General features: G+C 40.8%; 1 protein-coding gene across 4 annotated transcripts in view; it reads right to left on the bottom strand.

The window, feature by feature from the left end:
* arhgef10 (Rho guanine nucleotide exchange factor 10) overlaps positions 1-15,423 on the bottom strand; it is a 279,666-nt gene that overhangs the window by 132,702 nt on the left and 131,541 nt on the right. For all 4 annotated transcript variants that reach the window (XM_087978293.1, XM_043679118.2, XM_087978304.1 and 1 more), the window contains one exon: positions 737-882. In XM_087978293.1, coding sequence (XP_087834419.1) covers positions 737-882 — 146 coding nt within the window. The remainder of the gene's footprint in view (positions 1-736; positions 883-15,423) is intronic.

Below are 15,423 nucleotides of genomic sequence, written 5' to 3'. Positions count from 1 at the left end.
ACAAGATATTTGAAATGCATCTGAGGGGTTTCCAGGCTCACTGACATAACTGGGAGTAAATAAGGAGCTGCTAATCACTGAGCTAGATCCTGATACAACAACATCCAAAAACAGCAGAGCAAATTAGCAACTATGAGTGACCAGTAACAAAACCTAAAACTTTCAAAAGACTTCTTGATATTCATTCAAATAAGCAAGGAAGCTTCTCACCAAGGGAATCCTCTCTGAATGTTTCTGCAGGCATTCTTGGCTATTATTCATTTTTCTATCTGACATGAAGTGAAAGTTTGCAAATGTACAAGATTAGCATTTGATGTTTCCTTGCTTCAAGAATTAAAGCTTGAATCTTTCGGTAGTGAGCAAGTAGGCACATCACTCCTGTGAAACAACTCGATATGTAGAAAAAGTGAGCTAGGGTTGAATAACTGATAGAGATCTCAGTTTAATCAGTTAAGGAACTGATGGAAAAAACATCAAACTTTCCAGGGGAGACAAGGAAGCTTCTGATGAGTAAAAATGAAAGTTGGAACTTGGTGAGAATTATAGGAGAGGAGGCAGCAGTGGTCATGTTACTGAAATAGTTTTAAGGGTCACAGCTTTTAGAGAAACAGCAACGTTGCTCACATTCCTGTGGGCCACAGATTTTTACGCAGGAATTGAATAAGTAAAGATAGTAACCATCACACTAATATTATGCAAGATGTGAGATTTAGTATATACATTTTGCTGTACATACCGAGAGCTGACTGTAGCACACATAAGAACATCATTTAACATGAACAGACGTCGCTCTTTGGTTTTCACAATTTCTCCTTTCTCAGTGTAAACAGTTTCCACCATGTCATCTGACCTTATGAGGTATCTGTTTCCACTACGAAGAAGCTGTAACAATACAAAAGTGGGGCATAACTGACTAATACAGATCAACTGCAGAAAACATATGCTAAAACACCAGGCAAAAGATTCATCAAGCTGAAACTCACTCAAAACAACAGTCAGAACGTGCTCAAGGAGACCACTGCACGGATGCTTCATTAAGACATCTTGCATCCTCAGGTTGTGCTCTGTTTCTTGCTGCAAGTGCAAGCTGATAGCAAGTCAAAGGGGAAATCTGGGTTTCAGTGAATTACAGGACTATGAATGTCATCTTCACTAATTCGATTTAAGGGTTGAAGAAGTAACAGAGGAATGACAGAGAAGACAGGGGAGTTGGAGACAAGTAAGGCACAACAGAGAAAGGAAGATTGGATCAAGAGGGAAAAAAAAAAGCAAAGGAAGAATATGAAAAACAGAATTTTAAAAATCCGTAACAATCGACTTGCCTTACAAGCATGAGTTTGAAATATTCAATACTTTCAATTTCTGGACCAGAGAGCTTGATCGCCATTGCGGTAGAAATGATCATGTTTTTTAAAGGAGTATTTAATTGCTAAATGTATCTTTCTGTGTCAAGTCTAATGGACCACTAAGTTACAAATCTAACAACTTCTTCGAATAACAGAAAGGAGGAGAGTGAGAGGCTGTGACTGCAAACAGTACAACATTGTAAAACAATTAGCAAGACTCAGTGATTTAGAGCTCATCGTGAATCTCAATTGCCTGAATATGCTGTTCCTTATTGCATTAATTGCTGCATGTGTCTTCGACACATATCTACTTTTCTAGCGATGTGAAACAGCTAAATAATCAAGGCACATTGTTGTGATACAAAAAATTCACTGAATGTTTCAAAAAACTGTTGATCTAAACTTTCTTCCTGGGAGCAATTTGGAAGTTAGACTTGAAAATCCCAATAGCCTACCCATTTGTCTGACATCTAGTCACATCTGAATATCCTCCTAAGTTCACAAGAACATACCCAAGTGTAAAACATGTATCTACCAGTGTAATCAATCATGATCCAAAAACAGCAACAAATCTGTATATTGCTTCTTCAAGTTACAATTATTCATGCATATCAGCTTGTGTACAAATCTGCAAATCTGAGAATATTAATTGTTAATGAATTTGTAAAAATACAAATGGCACTAAAAAGCAGGAATAAAACAGAAAATATAGATCAGAGCTCAGTGAGGTTAAAGCTAAAGTAAACCTTCAAACAATAACCATAAAACACCAAACCGATTTTTAGTGTTAAGTAAAAGCAAACAGAATTGGAGGACACATACTTCAAAGCTTTACTGGCTTGGCCAGTTTTACGGAAGGCATTTTGTTTAAGCAGTCTGATGAGTGGAGAAAATTGACTTAGGAGAGTTGGGTTGATTAGTCATGATTTGGAGGTGCCGGTGTTGGACTGGGGTGTACAAAGTTAAAAATCACACAACACCAGGTTCTAGTCCAACAGGTTTATTTCGAAGCACTCGCTTTCAGAGCATTGCTCCTTCATCAACCACCTGATGAAGGAGCAGCACTCCTAAAGCGAGTGCTTCCAAATAAACCTGTTGGACTATAACCTGGTATTGTGCGATTTTTAACTGGGTTGATTAGGTAACTCATTTGTGGCCAATCTTTTAAACCAGGCATTTAGCTTGCGTCCATTTCACACAAAACTGGATGGGATACACGTAAAGGTGTGGAGAGAAGTGAGAATGTGAAAAGTAGGGGCTGTGGATGTAACTTTCCACACCATTGGGACATTGGCAAACAAGCGGAGAATTTCAAATCTGACATCCTTGTTTAAAAAAGGGTGCAAGGATAAAATTGGGAATCTCAGTCCAGTCAGTTTAACTTCAGCAGTGGGAAAGCTTTGTGAAACAATAACCTTGAACAAAATTAACTTTCATTGAGATAAGTGCAGATTAATTATCCTGCAGAAAAACAGGAAGTGTTTGTTGAAGGTATGTTGTCACACGTTTGATAAAGATTATGCAGTCAATGGGTTTACATGAATTTCCAAGAGGCATTTAATTAAAAAGTACACATAATCGATTTGCCAGCAAGCTTGAAGCATAATAGGTACAATTTTTTCTTGTTTGTATTAATGGCTGAGACTTGGATTGTCTGGGCACAATTCCAAAACTTGGAGATGACACAAAACTTGGAAGCATTGAGAAATATGAGGATTGTCTGGAACTTCAAAGGCAGGCAAACTGAAGGAATGTGGGCATGTGAAAGGTAAAACTTTTTTAAAATATATTTTTATTGAAAAATAGGTTTTTAAAATATTACAAATATAAAACAATACAATTCAAAACAATGTAAAGAAAGAACACCAAAAAAACCCAAAATACTCTCATGTACAAATGTATAAATATGTATTAAAAAACCCAACTAACTTGACTAAATAAATTACAAACTAATAATAAATAATAATAATACAGCTCAGCCAAGCAAAACGTTAACTCTTGAATATCAAGAGCATTAATTTTTATCTATTCTTATGTTTGCAGTCCCCTCTCTCTGGATATTGGACTCAAAGCACAATTGTTACGGCTATATAAAAGCTCTTATTAGTGTGGGAGACAAATCGGTGTTCAGGTATTCCAAAAAGGGCAGCCATGTCTGACAGAAGTTCTCAGTTTTGTGCTGTACCACATTTGTGAGAAAATCCAAGGGGCTATGCTCCATAATATTCTTCTACCAAACCCGACAGGCCCAGGGGATTTTTGGATACCCAACCTAACAAGATATTCTTTCTTGCACAGAAAGTAAGGATGTTGAAATTTTTTCTTATGCGCATCTACAGGGAATACACTGGGCAGGCCAAGGAGAGATTGAGAGCTTCTCCACCCTTACATCGAAAATCCCCTCCATTGCACCCACCACAGCACTCCAATATATTTGAAGCCTAGCACAGGACCAGAGACAATGGGTAAGAGTGCCCATACAAACCTTATAGTTGGGACATGTTGAAGACACCCCTGGTTTAAATTTTGACAAATAATTCAGAGCCAAGTGGACCCTGTGGAGAATCTTCAACTGTAAAGCATGGGTCCTATTGCAAATTGATATCTTTCTTGGGTTTTCCCAAATATCTTCCCATGCCTCTGAGGAGACCTCAACACCTGGCTCTCTCTCCCACACCCTGCAGAGTCGATCAAACTCATCTCTGGGGCCACCCCCCAATTGATGATATAAAGTGCTGACAGAAAGTGTACTCTTAGCACTGAGCACCCTCCTCTCTATGTTGGATTTGTAGGGATCAGTCAAAAGTGTAATCTTTTTTTGAATAAAATCCCTAACTTGAAAAAAAATAAAAGAGGTCCCTGTTAGATAGCTCGTATTTCCGTGTTGATTAGTAAAAGATTTATTTGAGTCTCCCTCAAATAAATCACCCATGCAAGACACACCCCTAACTGCCCAATGTGTGAATCCTGAATTCATCATCCTCAATTGAAAACCTGGTATACCCACTATAGGTGCAAGAAAAGATGTTTTGCCAAAATTGCCTTCCCTCTGCTGAATTGCTGTCCATGCTTTAACAGTATTGGTAACTATTGGGTTATGGCAATATTCCTTAACTGTCCTCATTTTGTCCAAAAACAGCAAGCTAGTAAGGAGACACCTTGCCGGAGAAGTTTCGATATCTAACCATATTGAAAGAGGGTCCCCACAAGCCCCATCACTTGCGTAAGATAAAAGTGAGCTTAGTTGGTAGTTATTTAATGTCTGGGAGATCCACTCCCCAACAGTCTGTGAGGCAATTGCGCTTTAGCTAATTTAATAAGGGACCACTTACGATGCCAAATAAAAGAGCTGAACCAGCCATTCAGTACCCTGAACGTTTGCTTATCAAAAATCAGGGGGTGCAGCCGGATAGGGTACAACAAACAGTGGAGAATATTCATCTTGATCTAACCATGAGACTGGAAGCGCCTTCCACTTTTGAACAAAATTAGCTTTAAACAACCAATCAAGAACTGGAGAGATGAATATGGGCAAAAACATAAAGCCCTCCTGTGACCACTTAAATGGGAATCGAGATTCACCCTCTAGACCTAGTACCTTTGTAAGACCACCCATAGGTTAGCCTCTGATTTTGCAAAATTAATCTTGTACCCCGAAAAGGTACCAAATGAACTGAATCATTGTATCCAGTGAGCTAGCTAAAACGCTGGATTTGACAAAAAAAAATGAGGACATCATCCACCTACAATGAAATCTTATATAATTTTGACCCCACTTCTGGAGCCGATATATTGGGATCCCTACGAATGGCCTCCGCCATTGCTTCAATCTCCAATGTAAAAACCAGTGGCGAAAGGGGACAGCCCTGCCGACTGCCTCTAAAAATGTTAAAGTTGCTTGATCGTACCCCATTGGTGATGACTGCAGCGAGAGGGTCACTGTGGAGAACCTTTACCTATCTTATAAAGACTTCACCCAAGCTAAACCACTCCAGAGTATATAAAAATATACAGCCACTCAACTCAGTTAAATGCCTTCTCTGCATCTAGAGAAATCACCAATCCCTGCTTGAATTACATAAAGCAGTCTTCTAACATTATTGAAGGATCTGTGGCCCTTATGAAGACTGTCTGATCCTCTTTAACAATAGAAGGTAACACAATCTCCAGCCTTAATGCAAGAGTCCTTCAGAAGATTTTAAAGTCAATCTTTAAGAGTGAAAAGGGCCTGTAAGAAACACAGTCCTCTGGGACATTCCCTTTTAAAAGAATAAGCAAAATATTGGCCTCTCTTAGAGATGGTGGGAGATGATCATGACTGTATGAGTCATTGAACATGTTGAACATCGGGCCTGACAATATGCTTATAAATTCCTCATAGAATTCGCTAGGAAGTCCATCAGGACTGGGCACCATTCCACTCTAAGGTTGCTTCACAGGTATCCTGCACCTCTGCTTTGATACGTGTGCATTGAGAAAAGACTCTTTCCATCTTGGTCCACCCCTCCTCACAACCCTCAGATTGGTATAATTCAGAGTAAAATCTCCAGAATACCACATTAATCTTTTTGGAATCACATGTTAGGTTCCCTGACCCTTCCCTAATCGATGTAATGGCTTGAGGAGCGCTCCTTGTACTTGCCCGGCTCGTCACCATGCTCATATAACCTTTGCTTTGTGAAAGTAAGTTCCTTCTTTGCTGTCTGCGTGAGCACAGAATTCAATGCAGACCGCAGCACCATATTCCTCTGTAGCTTGGCCAACAAGGGCCTGTCAAAGTAAACCTTCTCGGCTGCCTTCAACTATGCTTCGAGGAGATGTTGCTGCTCGCCCTTCTGCCACTTCCTACTGGCAGAGCAGGAAATAACTAACTGGCAAAGGCTTTGGCAGTTTCCCAAAGAATGGACGGGCTACTAACCGAGCCTGAGTTAATTTCTAGGAATGCCCGAAATTCCTTAGAGAAGTACTCCACAAACTTAAGGATAAAGGGATCCATTTTCCCATGCCTTGGGCCCACCATAGCATTGTTAATCTTAACCAAGAGGTACACTGGAGCATGATTGGAGATGGTAATATTACTAATCGTACAAGATGCCACCAAGTCCAGGGTTGCCACGGGGGTCAGAAAATAAATCAATCCTGGTGTGACATCTGTGTGGATTGGAAAGAAAACTGAAATCCCTGCCTGTAGGGTGGAGGCACCTCCAGACGTCCACCAACCCTAACTCCACACATAGATCCACTTAATTATTCAATTTGTACAGATGGTATTGGAAGGGCCTTTGGGCAACCTGACTACTGTGGGATCCATAAAACAATTAAATTCTTCCCCTATAATGATATGTCAGGACTCGAGACTAATCAATGTAGAGAATGCATCGACCAGAAATTTGAGGGGATGGGCCAGAGGGCAATAGACTTTTAAAACACCATATTCTTCCCCATTTATCAGGGATTTGAGGATTACAAACCTCCCGTGTGTGTCTTTAACACACTCTCGTGACTTAAATGGGAGATTCCTCTTAACCAATATAGCCACTCCCCTACTTCTGGCATTAAAAGATGAAAAGTAAACCCAATCAAAACCACTCTGCTGTAGTTTCAAATACTCCTTATCATTCAAGTATGTATCCTGTAATAATGTAATATCCACCTTTTCCTTTCTAAGACTCCAAAGTACTTTCTTCATCTTAATTGATGAGTGACTCCCCTTGATGTTCCAGGTACACCATTTCATCAAGTCACTAGCCATAACCTTACTGCAGTGACATTTAGATTCCAGACAGGAAGAACTTGAGTTACAAATTGCAGAGTCTTAGTATTGCAAGATCCATCGAACATAAAAACTACATAAACTAAACCCACTACAGTTAACAAACCTACAAGGTTAAAGATTATATACAATAAAAACCAAAAAACAAACCAACATATAAAGCGGCAGTGGCGCTGAATAGGGGAACTCACCCTCTGCCCAAAGGGGGCATCTGCACATCCCAGAACCCAACTTCCCATCTTGCTGGCAATCCTGCAGCCAGGGCATTTAAATACCTGAACCGGGCATAAACTGCCCATAAGTAGGCATCTAGCCTTTCCAACCATTTTCCCTCCTCCTAGCTGGATCCGCACCACCAACGCAAGCAAAAAAGAAAGAAAATACCATGAAATAACAATGTGAACAAAGAAATTTTGAAAAAAAAGTAAGCACCCCACCCATTCTTTGGTATAACTTAAAACTGAAAGTACATCACAACTGCCCCCAAACATAGTTTAGACCAAATTATTACCAATAAACAAAGGTAAAGAAATCCCCAACTGGAATTCCTCTGTTTTTTAAAGAAAAACAGAGACATACTCAAACAACACTACTATTTGCACATACTAAATTGTTCAGATTAAGTTAATGTGTCCACAAAGTCTCTTGTCTTCTCCGACGTTCAAAGAGATGTATGGATCCATCTAAGGTGATCAAAGCACCGCTGGATACCTCAGAGTACTGGATCACAAGCTCCCTCAGTCTTCTCTTAATGCCATTATAGGGTTTTCTTTTCCGGATTATCGCCGTGGAGAAGATCTGGAAGAACATTATCTCAGAGCCTTCGTAAACGAGGGCCTTTGGATCCTTGTCCTGGATTCTGGAAACTTCCACGATTCTCTCCTTATCTCTATAGTGATGAAACTCCACCAAGACAGGATAAGTATATTGGTCCAGATCTGACCAGACCTCCGTGCCGTGACTCGGTGAGCCCTCTCACTCTTCAAACTTCACATTCCAGCCTCCAAGTTAAGGAATTTCAGCAACCAGTCCTCAATAAATTCTACCGGCCGCTCACCTACCTTACCCTCCGGCAGACAGACGATCCGAATATTTTTTCTCCTACCCCTGTTCTCGAGGTCATCAATCTGGTGAAGCAAATTACGGACCTGCGTCTCCAGGGCCTGGATCCTATCCTTGGAGGAACCGGTATCAGCTTCCACCACTGAGACTCTCTGTTCTACCTCATCCATCCTTTTCTCCAAGACTTCCAGCTGCTGTTCATGCTTCTGCAACATGATAGAGATCAGGGCCAGCTTCTCCTCTATCTGCTTGCCCAACATCTCCCGAGATTTCACTGGCTCCATCACCAGGACCTGGTAAGAAATCGAGTCCAAGGATCCTGCAGCTTGGGCCGGGCCTGGCCTCGGATGAACCTCCTCCTTTCATCGGCATCCCTGGACAGCCAAGACCGAGCTAAGTTGCTCTCTGACAGTTTGCTGGGACTCCATGACCTTTCCAGAGTCCCAGGATATCGTGGTGGTCCAGGGCGGGTGGGCTAGGACTTCGTCCGGCTTGTGGTGCGGAGCTCTGCAACGTGATCTTCGTAGATCACCGCCATCTTGGATCCATCCAAAATCTTGATAGAAACAATGAGGAAAGATTGTAGAAAATATAGGATTCATGGAGTGCAGCAACAGAGAGATTTGGAAGTATATATTCATGAAACATTGAAGGTGGCAGGGCCAGATTTAAATAACAGACAGATAGTGGGTCATTATGAATCACAGCAAGTTGGTCTGCAGATACAATAGGTTATTAGGAAGGCAAATGGAATTGTGTCCTTCATTCCTAAAGAGATTGAGTTTAAAAACAGGGGGGTATGTCGCAGTTGCATAGGGTGCTGGTGAGGCCATACCTGGAGTACTGAGTGCAGTTTTGGTCTCCTTACTGGAGAAAGGAGGTACTGGCACTAGAGGGGGTGCAGAGAAGGTTCACTCGGTTGACTCCAGAGTGAGTGAGTGGACTGGGATTATATTCATTGGAATTTAGAAGCACAGAGGATGTTTCCACTGGTGGGTGAAGCAAGGGCATAGCCTCAAAATTAGGAGCAGCAGATTTAGAACTGAACTGAGAAGAAACATCTTCACCCAGAGGGTTGTGAATCTATGGAATTCCCTGCCCAGTGAAGTAGTCGAGGCTTCTTCTGTAAATGTTTTTAAAGCTAAGATCGATTTTTTTGAAGAATAAATTAATTAAGGGTTATGGTGAGAGAGCGGGTAAGTGGAGCTGAGGCCATGGAAAGATCAGCCACAGTCTTATTGAATGGCAGAGCAGGCTTGAAGGGCCAGATGGTCTACTCCTGCTCCTGGTTCTTATGTTATGTATTATAAATAAGGGTACAGAGTGTGAATGCAAGGATGCTATGATAAATCTTGACAAAACATAGGTTTGGCCTCAAATGAAGTATAGTCTGCAATTCCGGGCACCACGTTTTGGGAAAGATTCGAGGACTGTAGAGAGGTTGCAAAGAAGGCATAAAAAATGGGTCAGGGAAGAAGTAGTTCAGTTAAGAAGGTCAACTTGAAATGGAGGGTTTTCTCCTTACAGAAGATTCAGAAAAGATTCTGTTGCATTGCTCAAAATCAGACGGGTTTCACCATGGGTGGAAACGGTTTCCATGGTGAAATGATCTACAGCACAACCACTTCGGAAGAATATGAGAAGATGCAATAATGAGCTGAAGACTTTTACATTCTCCACCCCCACCCCCGCCTCCTCTCATAGTGAGTAAAGATGTGAAATGCACTACCTGAACATGTAGTGGAGGCACGTGACCTGGTGTTTCAAAAGGAATTTGGATAAATACCTGAAGGGAAAGGATTTATCGAGCTATGGTGAAAGAGGAAGGCTCAGACTCTCTGAGATGGGAGCTAGCAAGGATATGATGGACCAAATGGTCTCTTTCTCTGCCACAATATTCTGAAAGCACTAGCTTTCGGAGAGCTGCTCCTTCATCAGGTAGTTGTGACAGCTACCTGATGAAGGAGCAGCTCTCCAAAAGCTAGTGTTTCTAAATAAACCTGTTGGACTATAACCAGGTGTTGTGTGATTATTAACGTTGTACACCCCAGTCCAACACCAGCATCTCCAAATCATAAAAGTTACTGAACATTCTACGGCTGTACATCATACACTACTGCAGTGATGGCTTTCAGTGTAGGGGCACATAAAATAAGTTAGGTGATTCGTCCACATTCCCTGAGCACAACCCCTGTTATAGATTAAACCAGCAGCCTGCCACCATGTGTTAAGAAATCAAGGGTTCACATATTGTTAAAAGTTCAAATGACATCAATAGCACTCTGCTCATGTTGCGACACAGCTGGCATGGATAGGCCAGTGAGAATCTTTGGAGGATGCTCTTTGCCCACTGGGAAGACAAAAGCTCTCTTCTTTCCTTCATGTACAATCCCGTTATAAGAAAATTGTGTAATAACAACGCCATTTAAACTAATGGGGCCGGAATCACGTAATAACCAACACGCGCTTTGAAACTTCATGCTTTAGAAATAGTGTCCCCAATTCGTCAATCCTGTTATAGCAAATTCATGTTAACAAAATGCGCATTATAGCAAAATGACCTGTACTTAAAATCCCATGCCTTCCCTTTCTCTAAGGTGTGCAAATACTGTCACCCAATAGCCCTGACCTCCCTCATTGTAGAATACATGGAGTCTTCTCAGTGGGCCTGCCTGCAGCCCCAGCAGTGTGCACTACAGAGTTCAAAGCAGTCATAGGACACTAGCGACATGCATTCTGGTGGGTTTGAGGATGGGGAGGCTTGCAAAGGGGTTTCCGACCCCTTGTGGTTTTCCATCCATGGTCTTAATGTTTTCACTTGTACATTATGCAGGATGACTCTCAGTTACTGAGTAAGTTCTACATCTACATAGCCCTTAATAAACGGCCTGTGGGCAAATATTCTGTTGTATTGACCATATTGTATCATGGTCAGGAAGGTAATTATCATTGCCAAAAGTAAAACTCACCTAACATAGAACAAAGCAGTGCAGATGCTGGAGATCTGAAACAAAAAAACAGAAATTGGTGGAGAAACTCAGCTCTACCAGCATCTGCAGGAAGGAAGTAGAATTAACATTTTGAATTGGTGGCTCTTCGCCAGAACTGTTCTGATGAAGAGTCACTGGATTTGAAACATTAACCCTGCTTTCTTCCCATAGATGATGCCAGACCTGCAGAGTCCCACCATCAATTTCTGTTTTTGATTAATATTAGCCTGTTTTCTTTGAAGACCCACTTAGCTGCCTCACAAATCCATTTATATAATTTGCTTCATTACCTTCTTCTCATATTTTTTCAACAAGTCAATTAGAAATTGCATTATAAAGAATCCACTGTAACTTCTTAGGATCCAAGAACATGATAAAGGAATAAGGACAAGGTTACTAGCCTATTGAGCCAATTCAATGTGATCATGGGCAGTACGTGAAAGACTTTCCTGGTTCACAATAAACAAACACTGATAAACAGTATACATTTTTAGATTTAATGGACATCATCTTTACCTCATCAGTGCAAACTTATCTGAAGAATGTATAAATAACCATTTCAAGAATAGAAGACTCCCACTTGGCTTCCCTATAAAAGTTCTCTCATTTTAAAGTTAAATTGCCCATTATTTAAACAATTTAACATGATGGAGATTTTTTCCCAAGTCAGCTTAGTGAATCGCCTTCAGAATTGTGAAAGCTTTGATGAGATTGCCTCAATCTAATCCCTACTTCAACAAGTACAAGCTCATTTTCCATGATATTCCTTCATACATTAGCTTTGCAGATTACCAATTTCATTTTGGTTGTTTTCCACTGTGTTAAAGGCAACAATTGATTTTCTTTTGGTGTTTCCTCCTCCTAGACTGGAGAGAGACAGCACCTAAGGATAATAACTATATTGTTGAATTGCCTTTGCCAAGGGTGTGTTTCAGGGATGCTGCCTGTATTGGAACAGTTGTGGATTAGTGGTTAAATGATACAGCATCGTGTAAGGTGTATTTTGATAGAGTCAGCTATTATGAGGGGGCATAGCTTTAAATTTATGGGTGGTAGATATAGGACAGATGTTAGGGGTAGATTCTTTACTCAGCGAGTCGGGAGTTCATGGAATGCCCTGCCAGTAGCAGTGGTGGACTCTCCCTCTTTATGGGCATTTAAACGGGCATTGGATAGGCATATGGAGGATAGTGGGCTAGTGTAGGTTAGGTGGGCTTGGATCGGCGCAACATCGAGGGCCAAAGGGCCTGTACTGCGCTTATTTTTCTATGTAACATTCCAACAATAATTAAGTGATCAGGATTGTATGCAATGCACCACATCTAACATAACTGTGTAGATTTTGGGTACAAAATGGCAATAATTGCTATCATGATGCCTTTGAATCAGACTGCAACTTTACTCACAAGCGCAGAGTAATGTTGCAAGTCTGACATTACAATCTGCCACTTGCTACTCTGCCATAGGCTATGCTTTCAACCCCATTCCTCAATCTCGTTGGAGCCTTTAGTTTGGCTGATGTGGTAAGAATATTCACTTTTTTGCTTTCTGTTTGAAATCCCTATAAAGGCACCCTGTTCAATCATATGTACTGTGATTTTAAAACAGTGACCTGAGAAATAACTCTTGCTGAACAAAGCATCACACTCCAAAAAAATTGATTCACTAATTTTGTACTACTGTTAAATGCAATCATTAAAATAAACGGCTACATTTTTAAACTAAAACTTCAAAACAATTTTGCAATAATGTATAATTTAGCTTCTACTTTTGCCTATGCACGTGTCCCATTCTTTGTTTGTTGCATGTATTTCTTAACAAAATGATTCAATTTTAGCACACTTCATTCCCTGATAGACTATCAATGAGAATTCTTGAACGTGACTGACTCCTTGGACAGTTTGATGACATGACTGCAGCTCCACATAGAGAATCCCAATTAAGTAATGCTGAAATCTTCAGCATTTCAAGACAGGTCATATTCTCACCACAGAGACTGATAAACCTCCCAGTGAGTTTTTATCTGAGATCAAATCTGATCAAGCAAGTGCTCTTGCTTCACTACTGACCTCAGAATCATAACACAGTAAGGAAATGCCTTGTACTTTTCATACAAAAACCCTCCTCAAATAATTTTTTTTATAATTCCTGTTGATACCTAAATTTTACCAACAGCTTCACATCTGGCAGGCTCTTGGATAATCTGAATTCTCCTGTCATGTAGCTGCACGGCATTTCTGGAAACCCCATCTCCAGTAATTTAGACTGTTAAACGTCAAAGCTGAAGCAGTTGTATAAAAATTGTTGCATCTCTTTTGACATAACCTTCAGTGTTATTGTTTTTTTTTAAAAATCAAAACTTCAGGTTTCTTTGCATTCTTATCTTTTTGAACAAAAAATTCTGAATGGTGAAAACAGTAAGATTTAAATGGTAAAATATCACAGGGCGATGGGGCAGTGAGCTAGGAACTATGGTTTAAAATGCAAAACATCTGGTAGAAATGTTTTGAGTAGCTTTTTGAAAGGTAATTCATAAAGAAAATGCAGAGGAATATGTAGATGCAGTCCTCATGATTAGAAACTAAGGTACTGAAAGTATATGCGAAAACACTTCATGGGTTAAATGATTTTTCATGTAGAAATAACATTCAATGTTTTCACAAGAACTCTCAATATTGGGTTTTTAGATATATTGCAGTATTTTCTTTTCATTTAGTGCAAGCAGAAGCCAGATGGAATAAATGACTTCACAATGCAGAAGTCAATCCATGTGAGACACTACACTCGTGGTGTCTATTTCACATTGATATGTTGAAATGTAAACATACTTTTCCAGCAGTTCACAATTTTTCCAGGTCATGCATCAGTTTGGGCTCAGATTATAATACTATTGCCAAGTTTTGAAATCGACAAAGGCCGGAAAAAGTTTCCCCACGCAGATCTAGACTCTTTGGATATTTAGAAGTTACAAATACCTTCTGCAAAATATTTCTGTTTGTTAAAATTAACGCTTGTATATTGTCCATCTAGCTCTCATCAATCAACTACCAGCAATTAGACAATTTAAAAATGAAACTACTATCACATCATCAGGAAATACGGAGAAATAGGTAGCAGGGCTGAGAAAGTAACAGTGGATCATGTTATACGTGTATAAATTGTGTAAGTACACCTGTAAACTACAGATACATGTATTGCTGATTGGCATATGGTTTTCCAATCATTGTTTTTAAATGAGCAAAAATGAGTCAAGCCTCCAATGCATGCTAGTTGTGCAGAAGAGGAATCTTCGCTATTTACTGGAAGACCTTCTAATGGAAATTCAAAGGAAATTCAATTTTATGACAGTGAAGAGCTTGGGTGATGAGCAATGAACATTGGGACTAATAAATACTAGGTGGTTGGTTCAAATAAATAGCTAAATAAACTATTTTGATCAAAGTTATGTGCAAATCTAGGGAATGGACAGAGATCTATTAAGGCAGCATCCGAGGAGCAGTAAAATCGATGTTTCGGGCAAAAGCCCTTCATCAGGAATAAAGGCAGAGAGCCTGAAGCGTGGAGAGATAAGCTAGAGGAGGGTGGGGGTGGGGAGAAAGTAGCATAGAGTACAATAGGTGAGTGGGCAGAAGATGTGGCGTTCTTCTTCCAGGCGTCTGGTGGTAGGGAGCAGCGGTGAAGGAGGCCCAGGACCTCCATGTCCTCGGCAGAGTGGGAGGGGGAGTTAAAAGATTGGGCCACAGGGCGGTGTGGTTGATTGGTGCGGGTGTCCCGGAGATGTTCCCTAAAGCGCCTTGGAACACTTCAACGCCAGGGCATCAATGTGGACCAACAGTTTCCTCATTTCCCCTTCCTCCACCTCACTCTAGTTCCAAACTTCCAGCTCGGCACTGTCCCCATGACTTGTCCTACCTACTATCTTCTTTTCCACCTATCCACTCCACCCTCCCCCCGCCCCTGACCTATCACCTTCATCCCCTCCCCCACTCACCTATTGTACTCTATGCTACTTTCTCCCCACCCCTACCCTCCTCTAGCTTATCTCTCCACACTTCAGGCTCTCTGCCTTTATTCCTGATGAAGAGCTTTTGCCCGGAATGTCGATTTTACTGCTCCTCGGATGCTGCCTGAACTGCTGTGCTCTTCCAGCACCACTAATCCAGAATCTGGTTTCTAGCATCTGCAGTCGTTGTTTTTACCTAGAGATCTATTAAGCCAACTCTGCACCCCAGAGGCTATAGATCATGAATGC

Source organism: Chiloscyllium plagiosum, unplaced genomic scaffold (assembly GCF_037043375.1).
Source record: "Chiloscyllium plagiosum isolate Xiang-an unplaced genomic scaffold, Cpla_swu_hap1 HiC_scaffold_3, whole genome shotgun sequence".
NCBI classification, from domain to species: Eukaryota; Metazoa; Chordata; class Chondrichthyes; order Orectolobiformes; family Hemiscylliidae; genus Chiloscyllium; species Chiloscyllium plagiosum.
Note: the sequence above shows the minus strand (reverse complement) of the source record. Positions and strands in the feature narration are given on the sequence as shown.